The sequence below is a fragment of the Littorina saxatilis genome, linkage group LG15 (assembly GCF_037325665.1).
Source record: "Littorina saxatilis isolate snail1 linkage group LG15, US_GU_Lsax_2.0, whole genome shotgun sequence".
Classification (NCBI taxonomy): domain Eukaryota; kingdom Metazoa; phylum Mollusca; class Gastropoda; order Littorinimorpha; family Littorinidae; genus Littorina; species Littorina saxatilis.
In genome coordinates, this window is record NC_090259.1 from 6,249,348 (window position 1) to 6,266,275 (window position 16,928).

The 16,928-nt window shown below is 43.7% G+C and overlaps 1 protein-coding gene across 2 annotated transcripts in view; it reads right to left on the reverse strand.

The window, feature by feature from the left end:
- LOC138948345 (uncharacterized) overlaps nucleotides 1-16,822 on the reverse strand; it is a 25,095-nt gene extending 8,273 nt beyond the window's left edge. The window contains exons 1-12 of one of the 2 annotated variants that reach the window (XM_070319874.1): nucleotides 16,621-16,822; nucleotides 14,848-14,954; nucleotides 14,071-14,265; nucleotides 13,154-13,174; nucleotides 11,485-11,588; nucleotides 10,526-10,579; nucleotides 8,888-8,966; nucleotides 8,230-8,311; nucleotides 5,855-5,975; nucleotides 4,045-4,127; nucleotides 3,636-3,699; nucleotides 1,836-1,856 (exon numbers count right to left, since the gene is read on the reverse strand). In XM_070319874.1, the coding sequence (XP_070175975.1) occupies nucleotides 1,836-1,856; nucleotides 3,636-3,699; nucleotides 4,045-4,127; nucleotides 5,855-5,975; nucleotides 8,230-8,311; nucleotides 8,888-8,966; nucleotides 10,526-10,579; nucleotides 11,485-11,588; nucleotides 13,154-13,174; nucleotides 14,071-14,265; nucleotides 14,848-14,954; nucleotides 16,621-16,673 (984 nt within the window). In that variant the 5' untranslated portion in view covers nucleotides 16,674-16,822. The remainder of the gene's footprint in view (nucleotides 1-1,835; nucleotides 1,857-3,635; nucleotides 3,700-4,044; nucleotides 4,128-5,854; nucleotides 5,976-8,229; nucleotides 8,312-8,887; nucleotides 8,967-10,525; nucleotides 10,580-11,484; nucleotides 11,589-13,153; nucleotides 13,175-14,070; nucleotides 14,266-14,847; nucleotides 14,955-16,620) is intronic. The other variant, XM_070319875.1, reaches the window with a different exon arrangement.
- Nucleotides 16,823-16,928: the final 106 nt, after the last annotated feature.

Here is a 16,928-nt window from a genome sequence, read left to right on the forward strand (position 1 = left end):
AATAGGCCATGTTGGGGAATAACTCTGTCGTTATTGATCGTTACATAAAGGTACCAGACAAGAACCACCAGTCACTCAATAGGCCATGTTGGGGAATAACTCTGTCGTTATTGATCGTTACATAAAGGTACCAGACAAGAACCACCAGTCACTCAATAGGCCATGTTGGGGAATAACTCTGTCGTTATTGATCGTTACATAAAGGTACCAGACAAGAACCACCAGTCACTCAATAGGCCATGTTGGGGAATAACTCTGTCGTTATTGATCGTTACATTAAGGTACCAGACGAGAACCACCAGTCACTCAATAGGCCATGTTGGGGAATAACTCTGTCGTTATTGATCGTTACATTAAGGTACCAGACGTGTCTGAAACACGTGACATTATAGGCCAGTCACTAGCTAGGGGTGTGTCTGAAACACGTGACATTATAGGCCAGTCACAAGCTACGGGTGTGTCTGAAACACATGAACAAGAAGCTTGTGTGGAAAGTTTATTCACTCTTTGTCCGGCCACTCACAGGAAGTGAGAACCAGAAGGGTGCACATGTCAACCAGTCATCATTTTTTCCTTTTTTACATTTAGTCAAGTTTTTTTCTCTCTTCACTTTCATGACTTTAATATTACTCCCGAGAGCGAAAAAAACTCCTGCCGCGCGGCATTCGCGTCTAAAGTGGGTGTGGTTTAATCATTTCAAATATTCGAAGACCCCCCACAACCAGGTTTATAATCTATTTTGACTGTTTTTTCATCATAAACATGTATTCCCTGAGCTGGACATCGTCCATCAAGGATTCTTTAAAATGTTGTCAAAGACACCAAGTTCGTTCTGCTTTTTGAACTTTTTGTTGAAATAAAAGTGGATTTTCCATTTCATTTCTTGTCTTTTGAATTCTCACCAACATTAGTAGCTTCAAATATATGTGACCATAAATACCGCCTGGTTGTGTGATGTTTGACCAATTCATCATCAGAAAAGTCAAGCCAGAAAGAAAAAAATCCGCCTGCCACACCGCTTTTAATGGAAATACGAACACTAAAATTCGCTTTCCGCCAGCATTTTCGTTGCTACCGCCCTGTTGTTGAGCCGCTATATGGAAACATACTTACAGTTATGTTTAGGCATTTTAGCACAAAACACTGGTTACATGCTGGGAAGGTTTTGGTAGCGCACACAACGTTAACTGACTGGGTCAGTGAGTGTAGTAAAGCCAAAACCACATCAAAAGAAAAAACACACTTCAAATCTATTCAAATCTCAGAAAGAGAACATGAAAAAAGTCAACGGCACACACTGGTTTCTTCAAGGCCCAAGCCACACCAACAGCTGGGAATTGTATGCTGGTTTATTCGTCAAACACTGTGCGCATTCACTGCAAAATCTAATCTAGCTTTCTGACAATAAAATTACAAACTTTTTACTCCACAAACTGTGACTTATTTTTCTACTTTGAGCGTTAATGTCAAATTACTAAAAATGTTCTTGGGCTAAAGAGCACAGGCCCAAAATGTTCATAAAATGCTAAGATTAACAAATTAAACACTGCTCTTAAAATCTACCGAAGATAAACTCCTAGTCATAGATAGTTAGTTGTATAAGATTTGAACACTTGTCTCCTACAAGTGATGAACTTATTTATGCAGACAATTTGTTAAGAAAGGGTGAGTTCATTGAAAGTCTTGATCTAGACACTCACGACTACAGTAGGCGACATCAAAATAAAAATAAAAACCCTTCCCAAATAGTACCCGCTGATGGGACCCCCCCCCCCCCCCAAAAAAAAAGAAGTCTGATCTCCTTAAAAAAAATTTTTTTAAAAAAAGACACTCACGTCTCGCACTACATAACCAGCCTGTCAAGAAAGAAAGCAAGACGTTACTTAACAAAGAGCCTGGCAGACACACAAAACAAAAGTCAAGGCATAAACCAGTCTAGGCATAAACCAGTCTAGGCATAAACCAGTCAAGGCATAAACCAGTCTTTGAACATGAAAAGCAAATTGCAATCCCTCGACACAGCAATATAAATACAGAAAAAATGAAAATTAAACTTGACCCTTATAAAACTATGAAAACCACAAAACCAAAAACATTTTTTTTAAAAACCCACGGAATGGAGTAAAGCAAAAATAACACCATATGAAAATCAAACATTGATACATGTATATACATATATTTGGTAAATTTATATTTTGCATGCAGATTAAATTGTAAATGCAAATACATATTTGATAGATATGTGTTACTAATGAATCAAGAAAGTATGCAATCTAAAAGTTTCAGCAACATGCATGTAATGAAAGAAAGAAAAACAAGTCGCGTAAGGCGAAATTACTACATTTAGTCAAGCTGTGGAACTCACAGAATGAAACTGAATGTAGTCCGCCGCTAGTGCAAAAGGCAGTGAAAGTGACGAGCCTGTTTGGCGCGGTAGCAGTTGTGCTGTGCTTCATAGCACGCTTTACTGTACCTCTCTTCGTTTTAACTTTCTAAGCGTGTTTTTAATCCAAACATATATCTATATGTTTTTGGAATCAAGAACCGACAAGGAATAAGATGAAATAGTTTTTAAAACGATTTCGGAAATTTAATTTTGATCATAATTTTTATATTTTTAATTTTCAGAGCTTTTTTTTAATATAACATATGTATATGTTTTTGGAATCAGAAAATGACGAAGAATAAGATGAAATTGTTTTTGGATCGTTTAATAAAAAAATAATTTTCACTCATTAGTTTTTAAGCCACCAAGCTGAAATGCAATACCAAACCCCGGCCTTCGTCGAAGATTGCTTGGCCAACATTTCAATCAATTTAATTGAAAAATGAGGGTGTGACAGTGCCGCCTCAACTTTTACAAAAAGCCGGATATGACGTCATCAAAGGTATTTATCGAAAAAAAGAAAAAACGTCCGGGGATCAGGAACTCTCATGTCAAATTTCATAAAGATCGGCCCAGTAGTTTAGTCTGAATCGCTCTACACACACACACAGACAGACACACACACACACACATACACGACGACCCTCGTCTCGATTCCCCCCTCTATGTTAAAACATTTAGTCAAAACTTGACTAAATGTAAAAAAGACAATTCTTTCTTCATTTGGTGTTTAACGTCGTTTTCAACCACGAAGGTTATATCGCGACGGGGAAAGGGGGGAGATGGGATAGAGCCACTTGTCAATTGTTTCTTGTTCACAAAAGCACTAATAAAAAATTTGCTCCAGGGGCTTGCAACGTAGTACAATATATTACCTTTCTGGGAGAATGCAAGTTTCCAGTACAAAGGATTTAACATTTCTTACATACTGCTTGATTAAAATCTTTATTGACTATATTTTATACAAGAAACACTTAACAAGGGTAAAAAGAGAAACAGAATCCGTTAGTCGCCTCTTACGACATGCTGGGAAGCATCGGGTAAATTCTTCCCCCTAACCCGCGGGGGGTAAAAGAGACAATACTGCTTTGCATTACATACCTTGCAAGTGAAAAATACATTTCTGATCAAACAAAAATTCTGTGCCAGTTTTTATTTATGAAACAGACAGAAAACTCTCCAACAAACAAACAAACATACCAACGAACCAACAGAACAAAAAAGAAAAGAAAAAAGTGCGGGAACTCACGTCATCCTTGGTGATTTTGCCCTGGCTGTCACACGTGATGGAGTTGAACGTTTCCCTCAGTTTTCTGCAACAGGCATCATGAGAACTGCAGTCTTTTTCTTCTTTTCTTCCTCCATTTAAATATCTATCCTTCTCAACAACTGTCCCTTTCCCATCAAATAGCCACACCCCATTGAACAAACATACACATGTGGTTGTTACAGATTGACAAAAATCGTAGCTTATAAACAACTGCAAGTTTTCAAAAATCATAAATGCTCCAACATGGCAGGAAGCCAGTGGAAACGGAAAGAGACATGCGTCATAGGAATCATTGTGTATGGCAGGTGATTGAGGGATGTGTACATGGTGGTGGTTATGGGCGCTGTGAAGGGATAAAAGGGTTACGTTACGGTGAAGAGTGACTCACAGCAAGGCCTCTCCCACCAGACAGTGTCCGTACTTGACCGGCTGAGCTCCCTGCTTCAGAGTCAGGTCTTGGACCCGCACCCCCTGCACACAACACAGAGCGTTACGGACACACGCACACACATACATTCTCATTTCTCATTTCATTTCTCATTTCTCATTACTTTATTGTCCCATCGCTGGGAAATTCGGGTCGCTTCCTCCCAGTGGAAAGCTAGCAGCAACGGAGTCGCGCTACCCAGGTGTCTGCGTGTTTAGGTGTATTCAGCCACCTGCACTTATGGCAGAATGACCAAGGTCTTTTACATGCCATTGTGATGACACGGGGGTGGGACATGGCTTCCGTCTCTGGGTCTGCACATAAAGTTGACCCGTGTCCGTCCCGGCCCGAATTCGAACCTGCGACCTTTCGATCACAAGTCCAGTGCTCTACCAACTGAGCTACCGGGACACACGCACACACATACATAGACACACGCACACACATACATAGACACACACACACACATACATAGACACACACACACACATACATAGACACACGCACACACATACATAGACACACACACACACATACATAGACACACACACACATACATAGACACACGCACACACATACATAGACACACACACACATACATACACACACACACACACATACATAGACACATGCACACACATACATAGACACACACACACATACATAGACACACACACACACATACATATACACACGCACACACATACATAGACACACACACACATACATAGACACACGCACACACATACATAGACACACACACATACATAGACACACGCACACACATACATAGACACACGCACACACATACATAGACACACACACACACATACATAGACACACACACACACACACATACATAGACACAGGCACACACATAGACACACACACACATACATAGACACACACATACATCGACACACGCACACACATAGACACACACACACATACATAGACACACACATACATAGACACACACACACACAGACACACACACACATATACATAGACACACGCACACACATACATAGACACACACACACATAGACACACATAGACATTCAGGGTCAGGTCTTGCACACAACATGGGGCTTCAGGGTCAGGTCTTGCACACAACATGGGGCTTTAGGGTCAGGTCTTGCGCACAACATGGGGCTTTAGGGTCAGGTCTTGCACACAACATGGGGCTTCAGGGTCAGGTCTTGCACACAACATGGGGCTTTAGGGTCAGGTCTTGCGCACAACATGGGGCTTTAGGGTCAGGTCTTGCACACAACATGGGGCTTCAGGGTCAGGTCTTGCACACAACATGGGGCTTTAGGGACACACACACACACGGCCTAGTTCCCCAATTAACCCCATGGAAGTGACATCACATTCTGATAGAAGATGGACCCTTTGAGATTCACTCAGCAGGACAGCGAACCCAGCACTAGAGTTATTGACCAACACATATATACACAGGCTAACAAGACGCATGAGCACATGTACACATACACTTGTGCTTGAGACATCTCTCATGTCCAAATGACACACCCTTCATGCAAAAATTCATACACACAGACTGAGACACACACATTTGCTTCACAGTTAAAACTTGTGTGCATTATGCCCATCATATGACACACAAACACACACACACACACACACACACACACACACACACACACACACACACACACACACACACACACACATACACACACGCAAGCACACACACATGCAAACAAACACACACACACGCAACTACAAGCATCGTTTCTTTTCTCACCTGATTGAGATGTAGCACGGAGCAGGAGAGAGCCTTTGACATATCACAGAAGACAGGAATTCCATTCCTCTCGATCAGATCGATCAGCACTCGCCTCCCACGGTTCAGGTCCTCTCGCTCCCTGCAAACAATTCAACATTTCATTCATCTAGCAGTGACACAACCAATCAATTCTCCATGCAGACCGTTCAACATTTCATTCATCTAGCAGTGACACAACCAATCAATTCTCCATGCAGACAGTTCAACATTTCATTCATCTAGCAGTGACACAACCAATCAATTCTCCATGCAGACAATTCAACATTTCATTCATCTAGCAGTGACACAACCAATCAATTCTCCATGCATACCGTTTCCTTCACTTTTAGCATTATATCTATAAGAATTCACCACCCACAATTCAAATACCCCTAATCCCTGTAAATTGTAATCAATCAATCATTCATCCATTCATCCTATATCACAGAACACAGCAATTCCATTTTTCACTGTCAGATGTACGCAAGAGACAACCCCCCCACCCCATACAACTCCCTCTCTTTTTAGACCGTTTTTTTCAGATATTCTGTTCATAACTTCTGTAAATTTACCCCGATTTTAAGACTCCTTCCTAATTCAGACCTGATTTTCAAAGATTTCTTGAAGTCTTATTGGGATCAACACTTCTCGTTGAGCTTTCAAAGAGGAGTGTTTGTGGCCTGTTTTGACCCAAAAAGGTAGGTCAAGGGAAGTAATCCCCTGGCCCATAACACTTTTTTTTATCAGTATCTCATGTTTGCATCAATCGTTTTTCCTGTTTTACGTTATAACTTGTGTTTATATATTCATTATTTGAATATATAGCTATTCTGATGGACACGTGGGGGAATTCGGGGGTTGTGATTGGATGGTCTCTTCCGATTATCAAAGCATAATGCTACGGAAGTCGGCCATTTTTTCCAATATCCAAAAGCATATTGGCAATAACAAAGACGCATGGTTCCAGTTTACCCATCTGTACCACACGATGTTTTGATCGACAACAGCATACACTGACAACTTGAAATTCTTCTCGGGAATGTTTTTCAGCTTTACAAATGTCGATAGTATACCCTTTTCTGCTAACTTCCCGAAACAGGACTAAATCAATTATTTTCTGTCCCTAAACACCACAAAATGCCCAAAGTCGAAAGATGTAGTACAAACAGGGGAGTAAAACGGAACAGCCGTTTTTGTGTGCCTGTGTGAGCTCAGTTGCCGACTGACACAAACTTTCGCATTCGGCTTTTCTTATCTCGTAACTCCACACTAAATACCCCACTTCCCCTCTGAAGTATTGATGTACAACCCATGGTACTAACATTCATGTAGTCTTTTATAATTGAGGTTGAAAAATTCGCTTCATGACGAGACAAGTATAAATGCCATTCACCCAAACTGAAAACTTCGCTGCCGTCTGCTCGCGATTAGCTGTTCTCTTCTCCTGTTGTGTTTTCAAGTAGTCTTGTTCAAAATTAAAAAAACTCAAACTTCTTTTTGTTGAATTCGAATGAACTAATAAAAAGCTGTTTAACAGCTGTGTTGTCAAATCGAGTTTTTTTCCAAAGTCAGTGTGGCGCCTGCGCAAAACTAATGCGCATAAGAAACGGCGTCTGCTATCAAAACCTGAGATCAACGCATCGAGGCAAAAACTTTCATTTTGTAAGTTTGGAACAACAAATCAAGGTCAGAACAGCTATATAATCGCTATTGTGTTTTCAGCGTAGCAATAGGGTCCGATATTTAGACTCGAACAAGTATAATGCGACTCGTCTTCGACTCGTCGGCATTATACTTGTCTCGTCTAAATATCGGACCCTATTGCTACGCTGAAAACACAATAGCTGTTAATAACTTGCTTCTCTTTGAAATGTATCTATTTTAATATTATTTCACTTTACGTGGACTGAACCGCAAATAATTTGTTTGGATTTCTGGTTGTAAGAATGTTTGTGCAGAATGATGAAAGTATGGGGTGTGACTGTGTTGGTATTGGCATGGTTACGTAAGCCTATTCCTCGGGCAGTCTTCCTGGGCTGGCGTGTTCACACAGGGGGCCCCACTGTATGAGCACTCGTCATGCATGATCGTAATACAAGTGCCTTTTGTTTATAGACCTTCTCTCTCTTTCAGGACGTGTCATCGGGGGTGATGAATGTTATTTGATGCCCTCACGGTGAAAACATTAGGGTAATGAAATCATGGGTGGTTGCCGGCCTTACAATTTTGAGTCACATTAATCTTGTCCAAGCATTTTCTTTGCGCTTATTCATAACCACCGATACTTTCATGCAGGAAAACAAGTCAGCACATGTACTTCTTGTAGATCGTGTGTGAGCAAGGTGCGTACTGACCTATCACAGAGACATTCCCCGTCAACACAAGTGACCTCCCCTTGCAAGTCTGTGAACAAGACGATGATCTGTCGCCCACATCCTGTAAAAAATGCAAAATCAAGTAAAAATGATTAATGATAAAAGATGAAGTCAAAGCACACACACATGAATGCTACACACAGACACACACACACACTTACACACACACACATACGAATGCTACACACACAAATGCTACACACACACACACACATATGTTACATACACACATTAAAAATACACATTCACACACATGCTGTTCGCACACATGCGTCTTGTTAAACGTTGGATTAGAGAATGATGCTTGAAAAAAAACACGTTTGTGGTAAAGTGCACATACATTAGGTTAGCTCCTGGCCACACACACACATACTCACACACACGCTGACCAACCCACACAACCTATCCCCCACTCACTTTTTATTTCAACAATGGATATAACAGCCTTTTTTTGTGTTCATTCACAGACACACACCCCCCCCCCCCCCTCAACAATAAGTATTTTTTCCATGTCTGTCTCTTTCTTTCTCTGTGTCCCACTGATGTCCCCACTCCCCTCCCCTCCCCCCCTCCTCCCCCCCCCTCCCCTACTCTCACCCACCCTCTTAATTAGTCAATCGTATGCAGATATACTCACCTACGAGGTAGGAAATTTCACACAATGAGACAACTGCCCGAGTTGAATTTTCTATGACAAAAAGTAATAAATCTGCAACCTGCAAAATAAATACAAGCATATCAACTAAAATGTGTGTACTGTGAAACAATCAAAACAATTAAGGTAACCATTGTTGAAACAAAAGCAAATTTGGGATTGAGGAGAGGGGGAGGTGTGACAGGGAGAAGGGTGAGAGGGGAAGGTGTGACAGGGAGAAGGGTGATAGGGGGAGGGGTGACAGGGAGAAGGGTGATAGGGGGAGGAGTGACAGGGAGAAGGGTGACAGGGGGAGGTGTGACAGGGAGAAGGGTGAGAGGGTGAGGTGTGACAGGGAGAAGGGTGATAGGGGGAGGTGTGACAGGGAGAAGGGTGATAGGGGGAGGTGTGACAGGGAGAAGGGTGAGAGGGGGAGGTGTGACAGGGAGAAGGGTGATAGGGGGAGGTGTGACAGGGAGAAGGGTGATAGGGGGAGGGGTGACAGGGAGAAGGGTGAGAGGGTGAGGTGTGACAGGGAGAAGGGTGATAGGGGGAGGTGTGACAGGGAGAAGGGTGATAGGGGGAGGGGTGACAGGGAGAAGGGTGAGAGGGGGAGGTGTGACAGGGAGAAGGGTGATAGGGGGAGGGGTGACAGGGAGAAGGGTGATAGGGGGAGGAGTGACAGGGAGAAGGGTGACAGGGGGAGGTGTGACAGGGAGAAGGGTGAGAGGGTGAGGTGTGACAGGGAGAAGGGTGATAGGGGGAGGTGTGACAGGGAGAAGGGTGATAGGGGGAGGTGTGACAGGGAGAAGGGTGAGAGGGGGAGGTGTGACAGGGAGAAGGGTGATAGGGGGAGGTGTGACAGGGAGAAGGGTGAGAGGGGGAGGTGTGACAGGGAGAAGGGTGAGAGGGGGAGGTGTGACAGGGAGAAGGGTGATAGGGGGAGGTGTGACAGGGAGAAGGGTGAGAGGGGGAGGTGTGACAGGGAGAAGGGTGAGAGGGGGAGGTGTGACAGGGAGAAGGGTGAGAGGGGGAGGTGTGACAGGGAGAAGGGTGATAGGGGGAGGTGTGACAGGGAGAAGGGTGACAGGGGGAGGTGTGACAGGGAGAAGGGGGAGGTGTGACAGGGAGAAGGGTGAGAGGGGGAGGTGTGACAGGGAGAAGGGTGAGAGGGGGAGGTGTGACAGGGAGAAGGGTGAGAGGGGAAGGTGTGACAGGAAGAAGGGGGAGAGGGGAAGGGAAAGCAATTAAAGGCATGAAGATATACGGGCCTAGGGACAAACCAAGTAAATCAAGTTTGATGCTTGCATTCAATCTTATATTCAATAATGACCTTTTCCACTGTGCAACCATACTTCTACAGTGGATCTCCACTAGGTGGGAGGGGAAGCTAAAGTCAGCACGTTCTGTGCTCTTCCAAAGGTTCAGGCAATCTTCAGAGGTTTAAGGCTATTTATCCCTTCTTGCCAATCATGAACAACAAGATCAGCAGCTTGGCCAAAGTGACGGCAAGGTTGTCAGAGATTTGAATTAACTTTAAGGTATTGTGCTGCTTGTGACGCAAAAAAACGGATCTGAAATCCGATTCTTATCGAGTTCTTTTGACTTAATGCAGTAAATATGTGTACGTGAAGTCTGTACCTGCTTTGCTCTGTCTTCCAGCTCTATCAGTTCTGGTCGCCATGCATTCACTTGCTGAAAAATCAGACAAGATTGTTTCATCAGTCAGTAAACACACCGCTATGGCAAACAACACTACCAAAAACAAACATGTACAAAAAGTCAGACCTAGAAAGCAAGAAAGCGAACAAACATGAGAAAAGAGAATTTGAGAGGGGGACACAGACAGGGAGGTTCAACATGATAGCGAAGGAGTTTGAAATTACAAACATGTCAAGTCAATAATCAAGCATGAAACTAATTGAAAAGAAAACATCTAAACACCCATCACATCCCCCTCCCTCTTAAATGGTGGAAAGCTCAAGTCTAAAGAAGATGTGAGTGAGTTCTGTGCTGTGAGGAACACAGAGGGACTGAGGGAGAGAGAGAAGAAGAGAGAGTGACAGAGACACTGAGAGAGAGAGAGAGAGAGAGAGAGAGAGAGTATATCTCTGCGGCTGTGTCTATGGGGCCCTGTAGCTCAGTGGGTAGAGCACTAGACTTGTTATCCCAGGGTCGCACGTTCAAATCCAGGCCGGGACGGACACGGGTCAACTTTATGTGCAGACTCAGAGACGGTATCCATGTTCCACCCCGTGTCACCACTGTGGCATGTAAAAGACCTCAGTCATTCTGCCATAAGTGCATGTGGCTGATCACACCTAAACACGCCGACACCTGGGTAGCGCGACTCTTGTTGCTGCTAGCTTTCCACTGGGAGGAAGCGACCCGAATTTCCCAGCCATGGGATGATAAAGTAATGAAAATATCTCTGCGTCTGCCTGTCTGTCTGTCTGTCTATGTGTGTGTGTTTGTGTGTGTGTGTGTGAGAGAGAGACAGAGAGAAAGATAGACGGGACACTTTGTTGAAGAGAAGGAGAGGAATAAAAGAAAGAGAGTAGAAAGTCTGAGAAGTGGGTGGGATGTGTGACAAGACTGACCGGGTTGTAGAATGTGATGCTGTTCTCCTTGAGGTGGGGGATGACGTCTTGTTGTCTCCAGCGGGACGGAGCGTTCGACGACCCGCACGACCCCCCTAGGAACACTGCAACACACAGCCATTGATATACAGTAGAACATGTGTACAACCACCACCCAAGGGACCAACCAAATTGGGTCATTAGGGTATCATAATGGACAGTTGAATCATATGGGAAAAGTGTGAAAGGAGATCTGTTGGGGTGGTCGTTATGGGCAGGTCATGGATGAATTCCAATAAAGACATAAGACATAAGACATAAGACTTTATTTCAACCATGTGCAGTACACTAGGGACATGTTTTGGCCAGAGTACAATCAATCAATCCATACACGCCCTTCCGACCCTCGCTTGCAATCTCAGTCACACACACGCTCACGCACACCCGGATAGATCCAAAATACCCATTTCAAATGCTATATTTCAACAGCATCTGTGGGGGGTAAACGCCCACCTGGCCATCACCTGTACTCTTGGGTTGTGTGGGCTGTGAAGGAGCCAATCTGTAGCGAGGGGTGTGTCGGACAAACATTGAAGGAGCCAATCTGTAGCGAGGGGTGTGTCGGAAACACGTAGGCAGGAGCATGTGTGAAGTTATTTAATAATAATACGAATATTTATAACGCGCACATATCTCACCAACAGGCGACTCAAGGCGCACATACACTCATTCACACACACGGAGACTTAAAGTCACTAACACACACACACCATCAACCATTAAAATATGTACAGTTATTCAGGGTGGGATGGGGTGGGCAGTGTAGAATGCATGGATTATTTGGAAAAAAAGGAATGTCTTGAGTGCAGATTTGAATGATTCGAGGGACTGTTGTTGACGGAGGGGGAGAGGTAGTGTGTTCCATTGGCTAGGTGCTTGGAAAGAAAATGAGCGTTGACCTGCTGTTTTGAGTTTGGTGTGGGGGATGTTGAGCTTGAGGGAGTCGGCAGATGATCTGAGTGCTCGTGAAGGGACATAGAGAGAGAGAGAGTTGGAGAGATAGGCAGGGGCGAGACCATGGAGGCATTTGTAGGTGAGAGTGTTGATTTTGTAGGTGATACGGGCAGGAACGGGCAACCAGTGGAGCTGATTTAGGAGGGGGGTGATGTGATCTCTCTTTTTCTTTCGTAAGACAAGACGGGCAGAGCTATTTTGAATGCGTTGGAGACGAGAGATAGAAGAAGAGGGAAGACCCGCCAAGAGAGAGTAACAATAGTTATTTGTCAGTGGAAAAGCAAGGTATTCACTCTTTCACAGCCCATACAAACCCAACAGAGTTATTTCCAAAAATCATTTGTCTGTACCAAGGATACCAGTGAATGGAGACAAAACACACACACACAAAAACAATAGCAGATATTGCAGACATTTCTCTATCATGAGGGACCTTTATACGACACGAATAACAAATACCTCCCCCCTCCCCCCCCCCCCCCCCCCCCCGCAGGAAAACATCAACATACAGCACACTTTTTGTCAGTGATACTAAAATATTTTTCGATACCAGTGAATGGAGACAAAACAATTAAATAAAAACACATGAAGTCTTGTGCGACTCCTAAATGCAACTATTCCATCAAAATACGAAAGTGACAAATATTTTGTACAACAAATATGAAAATTGACTTACCCTGGAAATTAAGTGAGCTGTCTGAAAACAGAAAAAAAATGACGGCATGTAAAGGAGTCATTCACAAACACTCCAAGCAACGACACCATAACAGTAAGCTATTCCACAGCTAAGTTCACTTTAAAGTTATTTCCCTCTGAAACAGAGGATGCAAAACAGCCATTCTAATGCTCCTCCTCTCAGGTGCCAGGAAACTGGTTCTGGATAACTCTCACTTACTGTTGCCTATATTTATAGCGATTACTTCCCTTCTTTATTAGATCTTATCTCTTTTCGTTATGACTTACAACCATGTTGCCATGATTGATATTCTTCGCCAATTTAAATAAAATAGTTTTAAGCATGGATCTTGCCATGTGAACCAAGAAAAGAAACAAACATGCATCGGTCTCGATACCAATACCAGATGAAGAGGTGATAAAAATAATAACCAACCAACCAACCATTGCCCAATTTGACACAATGGCGATTAAAGTTTTGACCAGGGCTGGATCTGGGTGGAGGGGTCATGGGTTCCATAGGCCCCCCCCCCCCCCCTTACCCGGCAAATGTACCTTTTTTCTCGCAAGGATAGATCCAAAATACCCATTTCAAATGCTATATTTCAACAGCATCTGTGGGGGGTAAACGCCCACCTGGCCATCCCCTGTACCCCTGCCTCATTGTGGCACCCCCTCCCTCTCATACGCTAGGCCCATCCCTGTATGATTTTTGCACGTTTTTAATAGTTATTCCCCGCCCTCTCCTATTCGTGAAAAGAAAAGTTCTGCAGGACTGCTGGAAAGAAGGCAAAGTTTTTTCCACAGGGATTTACAAAGTGTTTAGCTGTCTTGCCCACTGCTGAACAAGAGACTTGGTTCCAAAGCCTCTCCCGTCAATGATCAACCATCCCACAGACAAAGGTCACAATAACCAACCTTTTCTTTTGCGTCTTCCGACCGTTCCCTGGCCGCTGGTCTTGCTGGGGAGGATGGCGCGGGGGAGGGGAGGGAGGTAGGGGACATTGTACTTGTGCAGCAGTTCGTCCACCAGTACGCAAAACTCGCCGAAGGTCACGTGACCGGCCTGGCAGGGACTACCGTATTCCACCGCACAGTGCACCATCTCCTGGACTGGAGGGACAAATAATGTGTTTTATTTTGAGAAGTATGTGATTATACCCCCTCCCCAATGTCACGCACACGTGTACATACACCCACTCACATCAACATGTACAGTGGAACCGCAAGTTTAAGACCAACAAAAATCTGAGAAAATCAGGTCTTGAATTGGAGGAAGTCTTAAATGGCGGGTTCCACTGTATCCCCCTTCTATCACCTCCCCCCCACCCCCCCACAGGTGTACGTACACCCACTTACATAAACATGTACGCAACATGCACATCGTGACGGGTGTTCTCTCTTACAGACAAACAGGTAGACATGGAGAAACCTGTGTCTGTCTCTGTTCCTGACACACAAGCCAACTCTCTATCTCAAACACACAGCATGTCACACACAGACACACACACACATAAACACACAGACAAACAGCGTGTGAGACACACAAATGTAAACGCACTCACAGTCACACAAACAAATCAGAAGGAAAAAAAACTCAGATAAGAAAAAGATGTCAGCTCAAAACATTTATTATTCCACATCCTCTACTACAAGAAGGAAAAGCTTGTCCCCTCCACTGTAAGTGTAACTTACTCTGTGAATGCGATGGGAAGAGGTCAAGGTCATTGAAGGCGGAGCGTAGATTGGACATCTGAAGTCGTCCGTGGTTGGCGTAATTCTTGAACACTGCCCACAACCGCCTGTCAAAGACAGCAACAGAAACATAATCAGTGAAACCTCTCTTTCACATCCCCCCAAAGTCTGATTTCCAAAATGTGAGTATATATATATATTAGCCTTCCTTAGGGCGAGCAGACCTAAATACTCTTTCCTAGCTTTACTTGCCAAAATCTACTGTTTACAGGGCTGAGAAACAAAGGTCAGGTTCGACATTAAAAAGGGAGGTAGTCAGTGTGTTTTCTGCAAGCCTGTGTCTTCGGCCAAGAACACATAATTTTTTGATCTAATTCTGACACATTGTTGTGACCCCTGGCCGGCCAACTGTCCAATTTTCCCCCCCTGTAGCTATGAGTAGGACATTTTTTATCTACATATTTTCAGTCCAGGTCCAACTTACCTATTGGCTCTCTTAGTTTTAGTCTGGGAACAACATTAACATTCAGGAGTCTTAAAATGTTAATCAATCAATCAATCAATGAGTCTTATATCGCGCATATTCCGTGGGTACAGTTCTAGGCGCTCTGCAGTGATGCCGTGTGAGATGAAATTTTATACGGCCAGTAGATTGCAGCCATTTCGGCACATATTTACCTTTCACGGCCTATTATTCCAAGTCACACGGGTATAGGTAGACAATTATTAACTGTGCCTAAGCAATTTTGCCAGGAAAGACCCTTTTGTCAATCGTGGGATCTTTAACGTGCACATCCAATGTAGTGTACACGGGGGGAGGTTCGGACACCGAAGAGAGTCTGCACACAAAGTTGACTCTGTGAAATAAATTTCCGCCGAACCTGGGATCGAACTCACGCTGACAGCGGCCAACTGAATACAAATCCAGCGCGCTACCGACTGAGCTACATCCCCGCCCCCGGTGGTAAAAATCTGAGAAGGGAGGTTGGGGGAGGGGGAGTCTCAAAAATCAGTTGGCTAATCAATCCTCCGTTTCTTTAAGGCGAATGAAGCGAGTGGGGCAAGGAAGTACTGTTTCTTGAGTAATTCTTGCCGCGAGGAACGCTAGGATTTGGCAAGAGAAAGGTAGCATGCTTCGGAGATGCTTGCTACACGAGAGAAAACGGTGGCCGCGCAGCTGCAAATCCAATTGGCTGTCCATGGCTGTTTACCGACCAGTGCAGAAAATCTTTTCGGTATCAACCAGTCGTGTTTTATTCTTGCGCGCATATCTAGCCATCAAAACACGCTTCACGAGCGGCTAGACGCGAGAAAGTCTCGCCTGAAAGAAACATGTGTCAGGACAATTTAATGCAATAATAAATGGTAAGCTTATCTACTATCTGTTACTTAATGTTATAGTTATGTCAATGTCGTATTCAAGAATTATATAGTACTGAATAATGACAGCACTGTCACTGCATGTATGAATACTACACATTTCTCCTACCGCTGTAAAGTCTTTTGTTTCTGTTAAATGTAGTAGGCCTATGTAGTATCATTCAGATGAACAAAACAAAAGTAGCCCCATATCTTTCTCAAAACTCTACAGTAGTCACCAGCTACAGAAAATATGTCCTGGTTTCAGAACATAATTTGTCTCTGAGAGCGTAACAAATGTAAAACACCTGTAACTGATACTGGTTAGGTTTGTCTCGGGATGTTGAAACTCCATCACTGTGAACAAAATCTTCGAATTGATAATTTTAAGTCGAGTAAACTTGACAATTTTACCTGGTAAAACTGCCGAATATGTTGCTCTCTTCATTCTGGTTGTCATCCGCCATGGCCCCATTTGACGTTGTGATATTGCCGGCTCCGCTCTTTCGCTTCCGTGAGGGTATTTATACCTGGTTTTCTGTGTTCTTAGCTGTCACTTCGGAGAACTTGCGGCAACTCCATCCATACATTGTGCTGGAGATCTCAAACCATCGCTTCAGTGCTAACCGAAACCACAACAAATTCTCATACACCGTACACTTGAAGACGCGAGGGCTTTTTTCTTTCTTTTATAACAAAGAAAGGCTCATTTTTACAAATAT